This window comes from Saccoglossus kowalevskii, chromosome 10 (assembly GCF_978046115.1).
Source record: "Saccoglossus kowalevskii chromosome 10, keSacKowa6.1, whole genome shotgun sequence".
NCBI classification, from domain to species: domain Eukaryota; kingdom Metazoa; phylum Hemichordata; class Enteropneusta; family Harrimaniidae; genus Saccoglossus; species Saccoglossus kowalevskii.
Genome location: NC_140650.1, coordinates 23,613,666 through 23,634,185, shown reverse-complemented (window position 1 = coordinate 23,634,185; position 20,520 = coordinate 23,613,666). Strand labels below are relative to the sequence as shown.

General features: G+C 34.5%; 1 protein-coding gene across 1 annotated transcript; it reads left to right on the top strand.

The window, feature by feature from the left end:
* The first annotated feature begins 3,090 nt into the window (after positions 1-3,090).
* LOC100370356 (beta-1,4-galactosyltransferase 7-like) lies at positions 3,091-20,446 on the top strand. Its single transcript, XM_006815403.3, has 6 exons — positions 3,091-3,556; positions 4,675-5,161; positions 12,479-12,710; positions 13,636-13,719; positions 16,209-16,310; positions 17,778-20,446. Exons 2-6 carry the CDS (start codon positions 4,680-4,682, stop codon positions 17,940-17,942), a joined length of 1,065 nt encoding a protein of 354 aa, XP_006815466.1. The 5' UTR covers positions 3,091-3,556; positions 4,675-4,679; the 3' UTR covers positions 17,943-20,446.
* Positions 20,447-20,520: the final 74 nt, after the last annotated feature.

Genomic DNA, 20,520 nt, shown 5'->3' with positions numbered 1-20,520 from the left:
ATATGAAAAATGTGCATGTATGTGAATCATCACACAACATTTTTGAATGATTTAGTATTACGAGGCGCGGAATGTAAATTTATTATTTTGTGTATACTAGAAGAAAACGTGCTAATAATTCAAAATTACGTACGTATTGGAGGCCGTGGCGTGTGTGTTTTAAAATGATGTGTGCATTTTAAAAAAACGGCGTGACTGTGCGTTTTAATGGTATGTGCTTTAAAAAATCATGTGTGTATATTAAATGGCGTGGGTGTTTTAAAAAAACGTGTGTTTTAAAAATGACGTGTGAATTAAAAATGATGTGTGTCTTAAAATTACGTGTGTGTTTTACAATTATGTGTATTTAAAAAAAAACGTGTGTGTTTAAAAGGCCATGTGTGTTTTAAAAATAATGTGTGTTTAAAAACATAACGTGTGTGTAAAAACGATGCGTGTGTTTAAAAACGACGTGTGTGTTTTTAAAAATGGCGTGTGTTTAAAAACGACGTGCGTGTTTAAAAAATGACGTGTGTGTTTTTAAAAATGGTGTGTGTTTAAAAAACATGACGTGTGTGTTTAAAAATGACGTGTGTGTTTAAAAATGACGTGTATGTATTTAAAAATGACGTGTGTGTTAAAAACGACGTGTGTGTTAAAAAAAATGGCGTGTGTGAGGTCGAATGAAAATTTCATGTGTGTAAAAAGAAAAAAAACGCGTGCATTAACTTATTATATATGATAACACAAGGTAGGAAAGCGTTGACACCATGACACCGAAATTGTCCGAAAATAACACGATTTTCAAAATTGTATATCGATCCACTTCACACAACTCAAGCATGATATCGGTAGAAACAATCGATCGACTGTTATTATATGAGTGGTAGGCAAATGTACCGGCGACTGACTAAATATGCCGAGCCTACTTTAGGTCATGTTTTATTATCCAAGAAACGTTCCGAGCGTACGTGAGACCAGTATGAGTACTTTGTTCTGCCCCATTGTACCAGACGTCCACGCATTGTCTTCAGCAACCAACCACACGAATAAATCACCAGGTCTCTGAGGTATACACAGTGTCGGTAAATTTATAGGGCAAAATGAATAAAACGTTCGGGCTGGACAAGTTACTTTTTACGTATCTTATTGACGTTATAGAAATCCACAAACGAAAATGGCTACCATTTGACACGACGCCTCCACAGGCGTGAATAGGTTAATGCACGCGATTTTTTTTAACACACACATGAAATAAATCTCTCAAATAGCGCCCCCACAGGCGCAAAAAGGTTAACGCACGCGTTTTTTTGCACACGCACACGAAAAAAAATCTATTCAAAACAGCGCCCCCACAGGCGTAAATAAGTTAATGCACGCGTTTTTTTTTCTTTTTACACACACGAAATTTTCATTCGACCTCACACACGCCATTTTTAAAAACACACACGTCGTTTTTAACACACACGTCATTTTTAAAAACACACACGTCATTTTTAAACACACACACGTCAATTTTAAACACACGTCATTTTTAAACACACACGTCATTTTTAAACACACACGTCATTTTTAAACACACGCCATTTTTAAAAACACACACGTCATATTTAAACACACGCCATTTTAATAAACACACACGTCATTTTTTTAACACGCACGTCGTTTTTAAACACACGCCATTTTTAAAAACACACACGTCGTTTTTACAAACACGTTATTATTTTTACATTATTTTTAAAACACACACGTCATTTTTAAACACACACGTCATTTTTAAACACACGCCATTTTTAAAAACACACACGTCATATTTAAACACACGCCATTTTAAAAAAACACACACGTCATTTTTTTAACACGCACGTCGTTTTTAAACACACGCCATTTTTAAAAACACACACGTCGTTTTTACAAACACGTTATTATTTTTACATTATTTTTAAAATACACATGTCCTTTTAAACACACACGTTTTTTTAAATACACATAATTTTAAAACACACACGTCATTTTAAGACACATCATTTTTAATTCACACGTCATTTTTAAAACACACGTTTTTTAAATCACCCACGCCATTTAATATACACACGTGATTTGTTAAAGCACATACCATTAAAACGCACAGTCACGCCGTTTTTTTTAAAATGCACACATCATTTTAAAACACACACGCCACGGCCTCCAATACGTACGTAATTTTGAATTATTAGCACGTTTTCTTCTAGTATACACAAAATAATAAATTTACATTCCGCGCCTTGTACACGCCACAGCCTCTAATACTTACGTAATTTTGAATTATTATATGAAGCGACAATCGCGGTGTATTTATACTAGGGCAAATTTTATTTTACGAAAATTTATAAAAAGTTCAGAGTACGTTAAGTGTTTGTTATTTAGAACGTATTTATACAGTATATATTGTTTGAATGTTTGGTGTGATTATCGTACACAAATTGTGAATACTGTGCGAGTGGCTTATAATAACGCTATAAGATTGGTCTTTAGCCTTAAACGGGCTAGCAGCGCCAGTGGTAATTGCGTGAATAGAAATATTTTCAACTTTGAATCTCTTCAGCGCAAGGCATTATATGACTTCAGTCAGCGCCTACGTACGAGCGATAATGCTTTAATTCGTACTTGTGTCAACTCTGACAGTTTTTTCTTATCCAAATTTTGGACTAATCTTAGACGTTGTATTTATTAGTGTTCGTGTTTGTTATGTATTTAATATGGGACTTTTTTGGCCTCAAATAAAGGATTAATAATAATAATAATTAGTACGTTTTCTTCTAGTATACACAAAATAATAAATTTACATTCCGCGCCTCGTAATGAATGATGTTTTTTATTATTCAGGCGATTTGGGGGATTTATTTAAAATTTCAGTAAAGAATACTGAAATCGTTGTCCCTCTTTCCAGATACTGGTCCTGCTTCCTGCAATTCTCACTGCTCCTGGGTCGCAACTCTAACAAAGGCCAGGGAACAAAGGCCTGTAAATCATTTGTTGTAATGAAAGGTCAAGGGGTCAAACAAATGCAACGTTAGGAAATCTAGGACGAGGCTGAAAACCGGAAGTGACATTTTATAACAAAGTCTTCAATGACACGCAGCAGATGGGATCCTGTGGACGGTGCAGTGTTGGAGGGGTGAAACGTCGTGGACATCATATTTTCAGAATTGTTCTTAAAATGGATAAAGTAACTATCCCTGCGTTTGAGCGGAACATGGAGTGTTGTTGATGCAGCTCGCATGACGCCGCTGACGAGTTGGCGACAAGGGATAGGAAGGGAGCTCTAAAGAAAAGGCGATACAGTCCTGTGGCGGTACCATACGTAGGACTACGAAGCCCATCTATACGTGCAAAAGATATCATAATGCTTTCAATGATTTAAGTACAATGAGTATTGTTGAGAAAAGGATGTGACACATGTGGAATAAAAACAGTACCACCGGCACCGTGACTGATCCGAAACTCTGAGTCTCTGTACCTCAAGTGGCCCACGTCGTGCCATCTGTAGAACTTGTTCGCGTATGTTATACCCACAACTTTGTATTTGTTTAATCGTGTAAGTAATACATGTACACTTTATAATATGGCATGGTCAATATTTTGAAATCATGAGGATGGGGGTGGTTGGAAGTTTTTTTCTAATTAATTTTCTTGAATGTGTCATTTTGTTTCTGCATCACCTTGTATGAATTTTTTCCTCTCGGTGTCAGATTGCAATTTTTATTTAAATACATCTTCCAACCGTTCCCTTGATTTCAAACTTCTGACCCATTATTTATTGCGTGAATGCATTGACGTTAGGGAATTTTACTGGAATAATTCATTATCAACTATACTTTCAAATATAATTGCACACAAATTTCATCTCATACCTCTACTTCCATGCTCATACAAATATGTAAGCTATACTCTCAACGGAACAATGGCATTCCCTTATTATTTTTTTATAAATTGCACAATTTGCTAATTCGTTTCAACAACCATTGAAATTTATAAATGTTTATAAAGATGAGGGAATGCACAAGTTTGGCATCCAATCATCACTTATGCCACAGTTCCGCTATCTTCCACAATGCGGCGATCATCTGATTGAAACCCACACTAACTGCATAAGTGCAAATCTGCATGCTGGAATTTTTGTGCAGGGAATATTTCATATAATTTAAACTATAATATTATGCAGTATATTCTTGCGTGAAGTATTAAACAAAAAAATTGCTTTTCAAATTTGGATCCTCTTCTTAGGATGTTGCAATGACCATAGGGATAAAGTATATAGAAAATGAAATGTCTTGTCGTTGCTTTCACACTGCAGTATATTTTATTGCAAATCATTATGCTATATTTCATTTACCAATTCACTGGTCATCGAAAATGACAATTTCTCTGTGTTTTCGATAAAGAGTCACACTGACTTTTGTGACGTTTAGGTCACACTATTGAATGCTATCAAACTATTGGATTGTTTCTGGAAAAAAAATGTTTATATTATAGAGCGGTTTTCATCACACAGCACATGTTAGTTTTGTGCAAACAAAGAATGCAGTTTACACATGTTGTATATGTCACATGGGACCCATATTAATAAGTATGACACACCACAATCACCAACATCATTTTTAATCAAATAATATTGAGTTTTGCAATTTACCTGGTAATATCATATATCAATAGGTGTAATGTGGACAGGAAAGGAACTCATGGCACGTCTATCAATTACAAGAACTTTACTATTCATGGTTGCCGTGTCATTCCTTACCACTGTATACATTATGGTGTCTTACAATAACTGTGAATGTGCATTCCCAAGCTATAAATTACCAGCGCCAGGAACATACAGACGAGACGACCATGAAGACAATCCTTTGCCTAATATCGTAAAACCAGGTGATGAAATCCCAATTGATAATAATAATAATAATAATCATGATGATATAGGACATGATAGAAATTATCGAGAGGATGATCATGATGATGACGAAGATGGAGGTGATGATGGAGACGATATGGAATATAAAACTAAGCACAAATTGGGAATTATAGTGCCGTTTAGAGACAGACTTGAAGAACTTCTTGAATTTGTTCCGTATATGCATGAATTCTTGGCACAACAAAATGTCCAGTATCATATTTATGTTATCCATCAAGTTGATTCACACAGGTAGGTAACCATTTTTAACTAACTCTACATTATATACAGATAGAGGCTACATGTATATTTACACAGAAACCTACAGTTTCCTGAATATACCAGAATCCATACTAGTGTACCATATTTGCTCTATTAGAAGTGCATCCGCAATAGATAAAACGAAAAATTGCATTTGTTTTAAACTGACTTATTTTCCCCAATTGAAACACTTGTAATGTATGTATGGACAAGGCCAATACGGTAGTATTTTATATATATATATATATATCCTCTATTAGAAATTCATATACATGTACATGTAAACGAAAACATTTTAACTTGTTAATATGACTTATTTTGACCATAGGCATTCCTTTATTTACGCGAGCTCATGTGATACTATATGACACATTATTTTTGCTATTTTATTTACAACCTTAATATATTCAAAGTATTTTCTATCTTTGTCTGCAACAAATTATAATCATTGAGTAAAACATTTTTTTTTACATATTTACTACCTGAAAATTGAAATAATTTCATTAACAATTCTAAAAAATGTCAATTTTAATGTAATTCTCTATGTGCTACTTAACCATATGTTTGTTTGTTTGGTAAGTAACTACTTTTGTAATCGTAAATAAAACCAGGCGGTTTATGGGTTTATGAGTGACAACCATATGGAACAGTGTTTATATTTATGGTTGTTTTTAATTAAATTTTTTGGAGGCATTATTGTGAAATTAATTTTTTATCTTATTTTAATAACATAAAAACCGAATTTATAGCTAACATTGAATTGTTTCGATTGGTAACCTATTTGGGTCATACTTAATCTGAGACATATTGGTAATACTTCTCATTGCCATTTTGGGGTCCTACTACTTAACACGCAGACACGCGAGGGAGTGTCCGGGCACACGCGGAAATGAACAGGGGGAATACCTAACGCGCGGGGCAGCGGCAGCAATCCTTGTACTGTATAATATTCGTTTATGCTCAAAAATTTAACCAGAGTGGCGAATTCGAGCAGCTATCCACACTTTTTATGATCGACGCCCGGGCATTCCGGTGAGTCGAGTCCGCCATGTTGTTTACTAATTTTGGTTAGGACAATACCATTCTATCCATGGGGGTGACTGTTACAGTCCTACGAATGTGTCGACATTGTAGGAGGACAAGGACAGGACAAGTTTGTGCAAGTGTGGCGAGACTCCCGTAGTTATGCGGAAATTATTTACCTCATGTAAAAAAAAGCATCGTTTCTCATTGTTGTGCTATATTGTATCGTATCATGGATCTAGGTAGTCCTGCGTACAGTCTATGGAGGTACGCTGGGCTGTGGTGGGGTTGTCTATCAACCAAACGCCCCCCTGTACACACAGCACTGTATGCAGGGCTAGCATCCAAGAGCTTCGTGGTTGTGTAGTAAAAATAATGTTACAATGTGAAAACAGACAACCACTCAGCCATAATACGTATCGAGACAAAACATAATTTGTCGATAATCGAGTGTTGCCTAGAAAAGTGAGATTGTTGCAAAATGTAGCAAATCGTTTTCAAAACAGTGCCGCTAAGAAAGTCTCGCTATATTGCAACGTTCAGTAAGACTTGAATCTTGTTTGCGCCCACTGTAAAACATGTATAGTAAACAAACCGCCCTTTTAGAAAATATTTTTATTAAAAATAAGTACAAGTAAACTAAAACGAAAAATAAAACATGCATAACATAAAATAGTTTTATTCAAAATTAGTCTTGTATATGCTACTGAAGAACAATTCAACTAAAACGAAAATTAAAATATGTATAGTAAATAGACAGATACAGGATACGACAGCAATAAAATTATATTCTACGTCGACAGTAAAGTCTGCGTGACTTGCGCGTTTTGATTATAAACAAAATAAATCCTGGCTAACGAAATTGACAATGCTATGAGAAATGTGTTTTTCGTTGTCGCTATAATGCAGTATCAGAACTCCAAATTAAAATATCAACGGGGAAGTACAATTGTGCATGCCTCCCATTAGTTCCAAAGAACGGCATTATCACGTCGGTATGTTCAATGGCCCACACTGAATACAGTGGCATAACACTAATAGTTGTTTTGAAAAAAAAACATTAACATGTCGGCAAGTTCAATTGTGCACACCGAAGACAATGTAATAACTCTGTAATAGTTCTGAAAAGAAGGCAAGTTAAATTGTTCAAACTAAAAGCAACGTCATACACTGATTTTAAAAAAAAACGCCGATAGCACACAGGTTTGGAAAAGATCGATCACGGGGCGTGTATACAGAAAACTACTGGTATGTATCTCGCCAACTGGGCTTGGGATCTCTCCATCGCGTCAAGTGGTCATTCATTCGCAAACGTGAATTCGTACAGCGGGCGATGAACTGAACTTGACCTTTCGATGTGTCGCTTCCAAGGCGTTGTGATACTCTCTTTATTACTACTTGTATTTAATAAAAGTGGGAACGTCATTCAGTTTCAGTTTCATTGTTAACGGCAGGTTACACTAGCGCACCAGAAGCATGTGTGCGAATAGAGGTCATAGCCGTCGCATTGCGATTTTATAGTAGCTCACATACCGGACTCACACCCTGCTCGGGGATCATGTGGTCCGTGTTACGAGCCCGGCTGTTACAAATTGGTCTGGGATCAGCTTGTAAATAATCTACTGTAACTATACACCACACAAACAAACTACAAGAGGTTCCATAAAATAGAAATACAAGGTGGAGTTTATCACGCCATTAATTTATTCAAGACCTTTTGTTACCTGTTACAGCTCCAAACAGAAACAACAAATGCTTTGTCTCTCAACGCAACTCGTCCTGGTTATGTAAATGTTTCCCTTACTATCAGGCTCCAAGCCAGAACAAATGACAAAATTTTTTCTGAATTTACACAAGTTCATCATATTTGGTATGTCATGTTCATTTAAAAGAAACGTGCCTTGCTTGGATTGCACCACGGTTACTAAAAAATAGTGACCGTGGTTGAACTGAATTAGGGACAGTGTATGTTCCCCCCTTTGTTGTAGTTGTACAATAGAGTTTCAATCACAGCTGAATATGTGTCGCGGTGTCAACACTCTGAAATATGTGGACGAAACGTAATATACCGTACGCTATATTGTGCATGAGATTGACCAAACTCTGTGCTTTCGACAAGAGGTATAAACCAGGTTTACCGTAAACTGCGTGTACAATAAGAAATTTACCGCATGCTTTAAGGGTGGGGACAGGGGGTGGGTGACTGGTACAGGATGCAGGAAATAAGAAATGGCATCTTTGTACAAATCATGGATGAATAAAATGGTTGATTACATTTTAAATCTTGTCCATGGCTACGAATATATGTTTTTTTATTTGTTTGAATTCCAAAGTATAAAAACATTGGACCACAGCCTACGAAAATATCTCCTCTGTACCGTGTACGGACACGAGATTTACCGAACTCTGTACCGTTCACGATGTTTACCGTATACAAACTTGCACTGCAACAGGAAACACAAAGACGTTGCGATATTCTTAGGATACCGATTTCATTGCACGTGTACGTAGCATTGTCACCTGCATACAATGCTGTGTTTACGGGGACACATAACAATGAGAAAACGACATGAGGTGAATAATTTCTGCGTAACAGACGTCTTACATGGTCATTTTTAAATGAATCTTACTAAACAATACTACGGGAGTTTCGCCACACTTCCATAAACTTGTCCTGTTATTGTCCTTCGACAATGTCGGCACATTCACAGGACTGTCACCCCCATGGATCGAATGGTATTGTCCTATTGTTAAACGCTAATCAAAATTAGTAAACAACATGGCGGACTCGACTCGCTGGAATGCCCGGGCGTTGATCATAAAAAGTGTGGATAGCTGCTTGAATTTGCCACTCTGTTTCAAATTGTGAGCGTAAACGAATATTATACAGTACAAGGATTGCTGCCGCTGCCCTGCGCGTTAGGTATTCCCCCTGTTCACTTCCGCGTGTGCCCAGACACTCCCTCGCGTGTCCGTAGTAGTAGGACCGCCATTTTGAGGGAAAGCTTATTTTTATTTCCTGACACATAGTGCTGGTGGGGGTTATAGTGATTACTCGGTACCATTATTCATCCATTCATACATCCTTCCATTTCCATACGATGTCATATCTGGAGCATGGTATATTAAAGTCATTGTTGATCTGATCAGCATATGTGTATTCATTGACCGTATATGGTCATACGATCTCATTAAACATGCATAACTATCCTATCTTGAGCATTCTCACAGTCGGAGCTACATCACGATCCACCAAATGTTGCTAGGACCAATCACAAACAGGAAAAGACGACGAATTTACAGATTAACACCTCTGTTTTCCTCCACGTTAACCAACTTTCCCCCATGCTAACAAAAAAATCTTTTGCCTTCTACTGACTTCCTGTTCCGGTTTGTCTGTGAGAATTAGTGCAGATATAGACATTCAACCAATACATTATTGAAGACATTGGGCGCGCAATCTGATCAACGTATTTAATAACTATATGTTGTCATGTGACCTAATGCGTAATATGCACCATTGGAACACTATTGCAACTAGTGCTTAACTTTGTTTCGCATCTTCTGATGTGATTAGTGGTTACAAGTATGGTAAAAATGGTCTTACAGTATTGAATGATATCCTTTTATAGCAATATATTTTTACAACCTATTTGCAACAAGTACTCTTGACTGAAATGCTCAATAACGTTATTGGCACACTACAAATCCATTGACCATTGCCAATTCTGAATTACATTAGCATAAGCCAACTGTGCTTACTTTTAACACCCATCAACAAAAACTGCTCCGATCAATTGTACCGGTAATAACGATTAAGTTCTGTCATCTCTGAAGGCTTTCTTTGATGCTATTTTTCAGTCAGATTCATGAAAATGGAAAGGTTACCAAGTTTTGAGTACGACAATCAGCTACAGGAAATCATAGAGACAGTCTTACAGACAATTTAACAAACACAGAATAGACACTGTTCTCCCTAAATGTCATGCTAAATGCTAAATATCAAAGCATGGTGACAAAGTTGTCTGTTGAAAATATGTGGTTTGCATACAGAAATGTTGTTAGGATGCTAGAAGGTAGTACAGTCTTATAGTTTTAGTGATTAGCTTTTGTGAGAGTCGCAATATCTTTCTAAAAATAGAACCGACTTAACCTTTTCACCACAAGTTCCCTCCTTTCATCACAAATTCACAATATAATTCAAATTCTGTGAAACCTTGTCAAAATATTTGCAACTACAGTATTTCCTCAAAATGTTGGTAAAAATATTATGAAAATGAGCAATGTTTGTCACATATGATTAGAAAGTATGAAGTTTTATTACCTTGCCCGTACCATCAAAGATGGAAGGGAAAGGTATATTAAGGGAAAGATTTTGTCCGGCGTTGTCGTCGTCGTTGTCGTCGTTAATAATTGTTATTGTGTGCCTGATAACTTTACTAATTCTATTCCAAACTTCATCAAACTTGGTCACCTTGTTCATCAGTATAAAGTCTTCCCTGAGTTTGAACAACAGATGTCCTGTATGAAAATATCATGCAAAAATTGAGAAAAACTGATAAAATATTTCGACTGTTTCTACTTGACTGATCACTGGTGATACACATCAAAGGTCACTGATCTCAGTGGAAATATGCATTGTTGTATGTGTTCAATGAAGCAAATGATTTATCTTGTAATAATATCCTTGGTAATGTATCTCAGAATCCCTTACTGGGTTTCAAAACCAACTCATGGAGAGATTGCACAGTCTGATACACATTTGCAAACCTACCAATAAATCTTTACAGAAAACAAGATGTCAGAAAATCAATATAGGCACTCCTATGAACTGGGTGCCAAACTTTGATCAAGATCTGAAGCTAATAGAAAATCTGTTTAGTTCAAAGTTATCAAATCAAAAACAATACATAAAAAATACATAAAAAGCAAAACATTTCATCCACATTTTAAAAAGAAAATTGTTCTAAAATATATGTATTCTGTATTTGACAAACAGTTCATTCGACAAATGAAAACTCACAGGAATATGTTTCAGCTATTAGAACAGAATGATAGTTTTTATAATACTAGTTTAAAAACTCACTTCAAACAAAGATTGCAGTGTTTGAAGATGTAGTTTCTCAGGAGGCAACAGTACTGTTGACTTCTCCCTCCACTGGACACCAACTAACTATTTAAAGCAGAGCTTGCAACATGATAGCTATTCATAAAGGGTGTTTTTTTTTTACTTTTTATATAATACAGTAGTCACACAATGAGGCAGTTCATATTTGTCTCAGTGAATCATTAATTTTTGACAGACACCTGTACAAAATACTTGGACAAAAGCCAGCTAAGATTTTCTGTTATCTTGCACGTTTTATGAATCTATTCACGTCTAAATGCAGCACTTTTTTTTTGCAATGAGGCATGTTTTTATACTAAAATATCTGAATTACTTTGAATAAAGCTGGAAATTATGTCCCTTAAAATAATTAAACAAATAAGGCACCAATGTTTTTGTAAGATATTTACATCTTTAAAGGACATTCGGTAGACTGATTCCCCACTGTTAGTTCAATCCCAAAACTTTTTTGTATTCAAAATTAACTATGACAATGTATATTTATATTGAAACAAACTATGTTAAAGGGAATTATATTATATAACAAAGGGCAAGGTCACCAGAGTTCAACTATGTTTAAATATCAACTCAAAGTGCAGCATCAACCTTTTCACCACCAGTTCCCGCTTTTCCTCACAAATCCATAATCTGCACTATCCTTCAGAAGATTGGGACAAAAAATAGCCAAATCTTTTGAGTAAAAACTGAGAATTGACTCGAATTTTGTCTGTTGACTCCAAAATTAGGATTCATTGCCTGAATAATGAAGAATATACAAGGATATATAATGAAGAAAAAAGGTTCCACTTATAAAGCATGGCTATTTTTGTCCCAATCGGAAAGTGCAGACTTTAAACAGGTCGGAACCATTTTGTGAATTTCGTGATGAAAAGAGGGAACTGATGGTGAAAAGGTTAATAATATAATAAATCCTATATAAAAAGAATAAAATAATGGCTTTGTTTACTGCTGTTGTATCCCTTGTAATAAAAAAACTTACAGACAATGTTTTCACAGCAGAGTGCGAGTTAGTACTGATCACCAAGTGACGGTTTTTTGCTGGTTAGCGAAAATGTAAACAAATGACGTCACATGGTATGATGATTTTTTGCGCTTTAAGTTTTCGCTTTTGTTTCAAGCATAGATGTATAATATAAAAATAATTTTGTGTTTTTCAGATTCAATAGGGCGTCTCTTTTAAATGTTGGTTTTCTTCATAGCAAGTTAGACTGTGACTACTTAGTGATGCATGATGTTGACCTTTTACCTGTGAACCCTGACCTCCATTACAAGTACAGTATGGTTGAAATAGGACCACATCACATATCTTCACCTGAACTCCATCCTAAGTATCATTATAAAACTTTTGTTGGAGGAATTCTGATGATGAAAAATGAACATTTTGAACTGGTAAGTTGAGAGTATCATTGTTTGTACCATTTATTCTTTATAGGAATGTATCTTCTATTACGTTCCCTTGGATTACTTGGCAGTATTATTTAAAAATGTTAAAAGACAGGATTTCACTTGAAAAAGTTGTGTTTCCTGATGCATTTTTCAGCCATAAATGGGAACGTTTCTTTTTTTCCAAACAATGTGACAACCAATTCTGAGGATTCAACAACAGAAGACTTAGTAAAACAAGAACTTCTAATTACTTTCCCCATATGCTCCAATAGAGTACCACCCTTAGAATACCATACTAAGTATCACAGTTGCCATGACTAGGTTAACAGGTTGTAAACATCGCGGAATTAAGTATTTCATTCATTTTAACTGAAACTGAATTGAATCTTGACTATAAAGTTTACCTCTTATGAATAAATGGTACCACCTGCTTATTGACATCGACAGGTCTAATTGACGGCTCATCGCATTTTAGTATTGTTCAAAATGTGACAATTCCATTTTCTTAAGATGGGTGGTAAAGCACATGTCTGACAAAATAAGACTATTGGTGGTTGTGATTTTGATTTAATCGGTCATGAGCCGCAAGAATGTTTTATATTTTGTTAATCCTCAGTGCTCTTCAAGAAAATTACGAGTGACGTACAATGTGTGTGAGCACTCAGGGTCTCCCAAATAAAGGTAGTTGTTTATTGTGCATGACCACTTTTGAGGGAATTCCAGTAGTCATTCTCAGAGGTAAAAAAAACGCAGAATTCCTTCAGTTTCATAAATTAAACTTTGTTCTAAAAAAAAATTGATGATTTAGCTTTTCTTACCTCTGTGAAGGACTGCTGGAAATGTCTCAAGAACAAAGTCTAAAAAATTTACGTTGTGTGACTCTTACGGTGGAGATGATAATTATTTTTTTATCATGTCTTTGTTTCAGACTAATGGTCTTTCTAATAAGTACTGGGGATGGGGTAGGGAGGATGATGAGTTCTACGTAAGAATGAGAGAAGCTAATTTACAGGTAACTATCACGTTTTCACTGTTGTAGGTGAAAAAATAACACATCTGTAATAGAAGTGCACACAACCCAAATTTGTTATTCATTGTGTAGTGGATCATTTAAATACATATTGACACCCCTCTGTCATTTACGGAAATACATGCTCTACTACTGTAAAATCTGTATTAGAAGCTGAGTCTTCTATTAAAATGGTACAATGCAACAGAGGGGATGCGGCTTCTATTAAAGCATCTATATATACGAGAAATGGAGAATGTTTGCTTCTCAATTGTTCAAAAAGAATAGGTGCGACTTCTATCAGAGATGCGGCTTCTAATACAGATTTTACGGTAATAGAACAAACTTGATAAGCCCTATATTAGAAAAAATTCATGAGTGAACAGAGGCATTCTGATAGATGTTTCCAACATTCCTGATTTAAAACATGCATGTGTTTGAAAAAAATTATTTAATATCTGCCATTGAATTACGCAGACATTGTAAAAGTTTTATGTACTCCTGTGTGCGAAGCACAAAAGGGAGTCTTTGCAGTTACCCTGTCTGTATGTCTGTATGTATGTATGTATGTCTGTATGTATATGTATGTATGTATGTCACTTTTTTTGTTCCACCGTTATCTCAAGAACCACTAATCAAATTTTGGTGAAACTTGGTACATAGATGCTCTGGGATAATGCGCAGAGTTGATTAGGTTTTGGTAAAAATCTATGAATATTAATTACCTAATTTGCATGATAATTAGCTGATTTTTAGCTGTTCCAAGACTGTTCCACTGATATCTGAAGAACCACTCATTGGATTTTGATGAAACTTGGCACATGGATGCTCTGAAGTAGTGTGCAGATTTGATTAGTTTTGGGTAAAAATCTATGAATATTTATTATCTAATTTGAATGATAATTAACTGATTTCAAGCTGTTCCATGACTGTTCCACTGATATTTGAAGAACCACTCATTGGATTTTGATGAAACTTGGCACATGGATGCTCTGAAGCAATACGCAAATTTGATTAGTTTTGGGTAAAAATCTATAAATATTAATTACCTAATTTGCATGATAATTAACTGATTTTAAGTTGTTCTATGACTGTTCCACTGATTTTTGAAGAACCACTCATTGGATTTCAATGAAACTTGGCACATGGATGCTCTGAACTAATGCGCAGATTTGATTAGTTTTGGGTAAAAATCTGTTATTATTATTAATTACCTAATTTACATAATGATTAATCAATTTTCGGCTTTTCCACTGATATCTCAAGTACTAATCATAACATTTCAATAAAACTTGGTACATAGATGTCATATGACACTGCACAGACCTGGTAGTGTTTAGGGTAATATCAGTACATATTAATTACCTAATTTGCATAATTAATTAATTTTCAGCTTTTGATATTTCGAGTAGTAATGATCACATTTCAATGAAACTTGGTACATAATTACTTGAGGACTGTGCAGAGACCTAATTAGTTTTGGGGTAAATATTTGTGCATATTAATCACCTTATTAGCATAATTAGTTAATTTTCAGCTTTTCACCTGATATCTCAAGTACTAATCATCACATTTCAATGAGACTTGCGACATTTTCTAGGACTATGCAGAGGCCAGATTAATTTTGGGATAAATAAGTGTGCCTATTAATTACCTAATTTGCATAATGAGTTAATTTTTTGCTGTTCTTTGGCTGTTGCACTGATGTCTACAAACGACTCATTGGATTTCAATGAAACTTTTAAAGAGTACCCATCACATTTCAATGAACCTAGGACTATATACCATATTAGTTTTTGGTAAATATGTATGCTTCTTAATCCCTTAATTAACATAATTAATTAATTAATACTGATATCTCAAGTATTGATCATCACATTTGAATAAAACTTGGTACATAAATGCTCTAGGACAATAGGCAGCCTGATTAATTTTGGGTTAAAATCTGTTCATATTAACTCTCTAAATAGCATAATAATTAATATTTTTTGGGTTCTAATCACATTTCAATGAAACTTGGTACATTGTGCAGACCTTATTAGTTTTACACTTAAATCTGTTCATATCAGTTACCTGATTTACATAATTAATTTTCAGCTATTCCATCAATATCTCAAGTACAAGTAATTTTGAATTAATTGTTAATATGTCTTCAATACTCTCAGCACACGGGAGTTCTTTCTAAGCTTTCTTTGATGTACTCTTTCTGTTGGTATAGTGAGCATAACAGTAAAACGTCAAACTTGCATGTTTCAATTGTAATACTGTATTTTCTCTATTAGAAATGCATCCAATAAAAGCACACATAAACCAACAATTGCATGCTGCTTTATTAAAATGTTACTAAATTATTAAATATTGTACAAAAGATACAGCTATCATACCTAGTTATATACCTAGTTTCCATATTATTGATAAATACCTTGTGTGAAATGACCTTTCCCAGTACCTAGTATGTTATGTAATAGATATTAATATATTTATTCCTTCAGATCACATATCCACAAGACATTGATACAGGCTATGAGTCGTTTAGACATATACACAGTTCCAAACGAGATCGTGATAAAAAACGATATTTTAATCAAAAAGAGGTGAGACTATGTTTATATATTATTTTCACTCAGTGCATGCTCCTTAAAGCAATATTAACATTATTGCCCACAATGCATTGCAATATATGTAAAACAAAGAAAGATGCTGCATAAGTTTTGTCACATGTGTGAAAGATCACCTCTAAATAAACCTTAAAATTTCTTTCTCATGATTACTCGCATACATTAGTTACCTTTGAAATGTTTGTCTCATGAATTCTGAGGATCAATGTTGTCTTCCATGCATATCACTATATTTAGTGATATTTATGGACATGGTTTGGTTACTTTGTTGCAGACCCTCTAGAATTGTTTGCAATAGCGCCACCAAGTGGTCAGTCTTGAATTTAAATGCACACATTGGTATCCTTGTGGAGGAACAACGCTAAGGTGTGCACCACTCTACCATGTATTTCTATGGGCTCTGCGCAAGCTGTTGTGGAACACTGGTTGAAGAGTCAGTGAAAACAGCTAAAGTCAATAAACAGCAAATAGCAAACTCAACTTTGAAGTAATCCTGAACAACCAAATTTATATATGTTACACATGTAGGGATAATATATCACACTGTTCAGGAGAGTCTCGACAACTAGACCAAAGTATAGTTTTCTGAGAGTTTTCGGTCTTTGTTTTCATCCATCCTCGCCAGCTAAGGACCATTTATTCGGCCGAAGCCTCAACATTAACCCTTGGCAGATTTCATCTTGATTTACTGTATGTCGCACGCCTTCAAACAATTCACTTGGGCTCATTTGCATCACCCAATCAGAACTCACAATAGAAACGACACATACTTGGTAAAATTAAAATAGTGGAATATAGAAATGAACGTGTTGCTAGCTCTTTGCTCTGTGAACGTGCTTACTGACCATTAAAAGAAAGCGCTTTGTGTTGTATCTGAGGGAAATGATGTGTTTGTTGCAACGAAGACCAGGTCGGGCAAGTCAACATGTTATCAGTTTCGACTGTCAGTTTACTAAAATACGATTTGCAAAAATCTTTAGACATCAGTCTTCATTCATTTACCCACAATGAATTTTCAACGCAGGTATAACCAAATTTGGAAACTGTCAACGCAAATAGTCCTTCTGTTCTTCACTTGCAGTGAATCAGTGCAAAGCCTTCACGCCGCCATTGTTTTATTCTGTGATGACCCCAGGCTTCACATTTATGATACAGCAATGCTGAGTGGTGGCGCCACTCCTTGGCGTGTCCAATCAAATGACTCAATTTAACTGCAGTGAAATACAGCTTTTCCTAACACGATCACGCACAGGTTTGTGGGCCGGTTATGAATGGCCGGTTTTAGCGAAACCGTGCGATTCGGGCGTTAGTTTTCACCGTGATGGTTGACAGGTCTGCCACCTGGGATGGTTAGAATAATAGGTTGTCATTAGCGATAGCATGAAACACATCATCTGAGAATTGAATGTATTTCAATGTATTTGTGTTCGTTTGTAATTGTAGGAATCTAGACGAAGAGATCGAATTACAGGATTAGACACCGTCAGGTACGAATTAGTAAGTAAACATGAAATGCATATAGACGGCGCACCCATTACAATGATTAATGTTATATTGGATTGTGACAAAACTGTTACTCCATGGTGTGACGTTCCAGAACAAGTATAAAAGATGATTTTTAAACATTTAAATTTTTAAAAATATAATTTTAGCAAAAGAATCGTGTAATTTCATGATCAATGATTGGCATGTTTAAGAAATTTTTCCATGACAAAGTGTTGTTAAATAAATTCTCTTTTTAAATAAAATAAAACTTAGATATTTGTGATTTGCCAGCAATATAATATTATTTTCTTGTTTTTGCAAAATGTTGAATTTATAATTCTTTTGATTCAAATGTTGACCTATTAAAAAAGATTTTTTTTATCTTTTGTGGCAAAAAGTTGAATAACTGAACGATTAATTTTGTATGTCGCCTATCATTCAGTAACTGATTTTACAAGGTCAGGAAATAATTTCTGTGATGGAATTGAAATTCAAAATGATACATGTACATGAATTGTTTTTCTTGATCCCTGCTTAAGCAGCATCGTCAAACAAAAAATATATTTTTGTTGTTATTTTAGCATAAAAACAACATTTTACGGCGTAAATAAAATCTGGTGACAGTTTATCATTATCGTATTTACTCTATTAGTGCATTACTTACATAAATGACATGGTGTGTTTAAACATAAATTGAATGATGCAGCATATACTTAATGCAATTGATTGTTTACATGCACTTTAAATAGAGTAAATACGGTATTTTGTGGAATTACTACTTGTAGTATCAACTTCAGATGGTGTTACCGAAAACGCATTATAATTTTCCGAATTACTGTGAACAAAAAAAGCAACCCAACTAAAAGTATTGCAGTATATCTCACAAAATAGCAATATTTTTTATTTCAAATTTAACAGTTTGTATTGGTAAGCTAATCAGATCTTGCCTTGCAATACTGCTGGACAAGTTGATTTTTTGTTCACAGTAACCTTTTGTATACAAAGGTTAACTTTTGTCACCACATATCAGAAACATTTTGAGCATAATCTGTAGCCAATTTAAAATTGTGTCCGTTTGGTCCAAAATAAACAAATAAATTATAGAAAAATCATTAAAATGTGCAAAATATGGCACTAAAATTTGGACGGGAAAAATTATGACATTCAAATGTTATATCATTACAAACTGGTATATTGAGTCAACAGTGAACATGATAATATCTGATAAGAATAACCTGCAAGAATTGACCATAATTTGAATTGCAAATTTTGAATTTTGGTATTTATTATATTACTCTATATTTGCTGCCATCACTGCCACACTTTTCAGTAATAGCTGTTTTTATTTACTATAAATCTAAAAAAAAAATCCAATGGAATTATAAATTCATTATTTTTTATCATCATTATTTTTTTTTTCAATTTTAGCTTGTAGAGTTTATTGCTATTTGCTGAAATATTTATTTTCATCGATTTATAACTTATTAAATTTTTATGCATTTTTGTCAAGAACTTTTATTTATATTACACCTTTTACCTAATTTTCATCTTGTATAGTAATATTGATGTCTAAATTAGATGAATTGATGAAATAGAATTACTTACGGTATAAGCCACAGAAAAAAAATTTCCGATCAAGTTGTTTTGCAAAATCAATGAGGGTGCATCTATACTTCAAAGAAAACCATGCAAGTGTGCAACATATCATTTCTTGAGAGAGGTGTTAATTTCAATCAAGTGCTATAATTTTAATTCAAACGTGCATTATAGCGTTAAAGTCTTAACTAATTTCAAGTTTTCAAAATACAAAATGTAGTAACCATGGTTACAAGAATAGGATTTTAACTACTGCACATAAATTTGAAATTTTACTGCAATTAAGGTTTACTTAAAGCGCGGTAGTTGTCGCATGTTCGACATTGATTTTCCCACAATCCAATGCACTCTTCAAATGGAAATCACAAGTATGAGGTTTGACCTGGGTGCGACCTGCACTGATTACCGCCGGTGACTCCTTCGATACCTTCCAATCACATGAAAATTACCTAATTAAAGCTTGGAAACGTGTCAGTTCGTACTCCTTGATCTGCGCAACAGTCAAAGTCGCCATCTTTGTTTATATGAGTCCCATATATCTCGCACATGCGCAGCGCGACGACTACCGCACTTTAATCCTTCTAACATGATATATCAAATATGTAAAAATAAAGAAAATGGCGATATTTTTACGTTCGTGTAGCGTTCTACCGTGAAACCAGCACCTGAATCATATTTTTATTATTTTAAGATAATTATGACATTTGTGCTTACAAGCTACTAACCATTGTTAATTTTATCCTATAGTTTTTTAACATTTTTAATCACAATTTGTTTATATCGCTAATACTTTTCTTGCAATGACATGCATTTTAGCTGTACTAATTTAATAACAAATTGACATGATTGATAACACTACTATTCATTGCAGACTTTTATTTTTTGTAATTTTATCATCAAATTCTTTCATTGATCTTGTGTTTTGTTGTTGGTGATCTTTAAAAAATGTGAGTAACAAACAACATTTTAAACATTTCTAGTTGTTGACATATCACTGCCTTTGCTTTTTAAAATAAATTCAATTACATATATCTAGTAGCTGTTTGTCTTACATTCCCTTTTAGGATGCAGTCCAAAAATAGGGACTTGTGCGTTGTCTTTCATG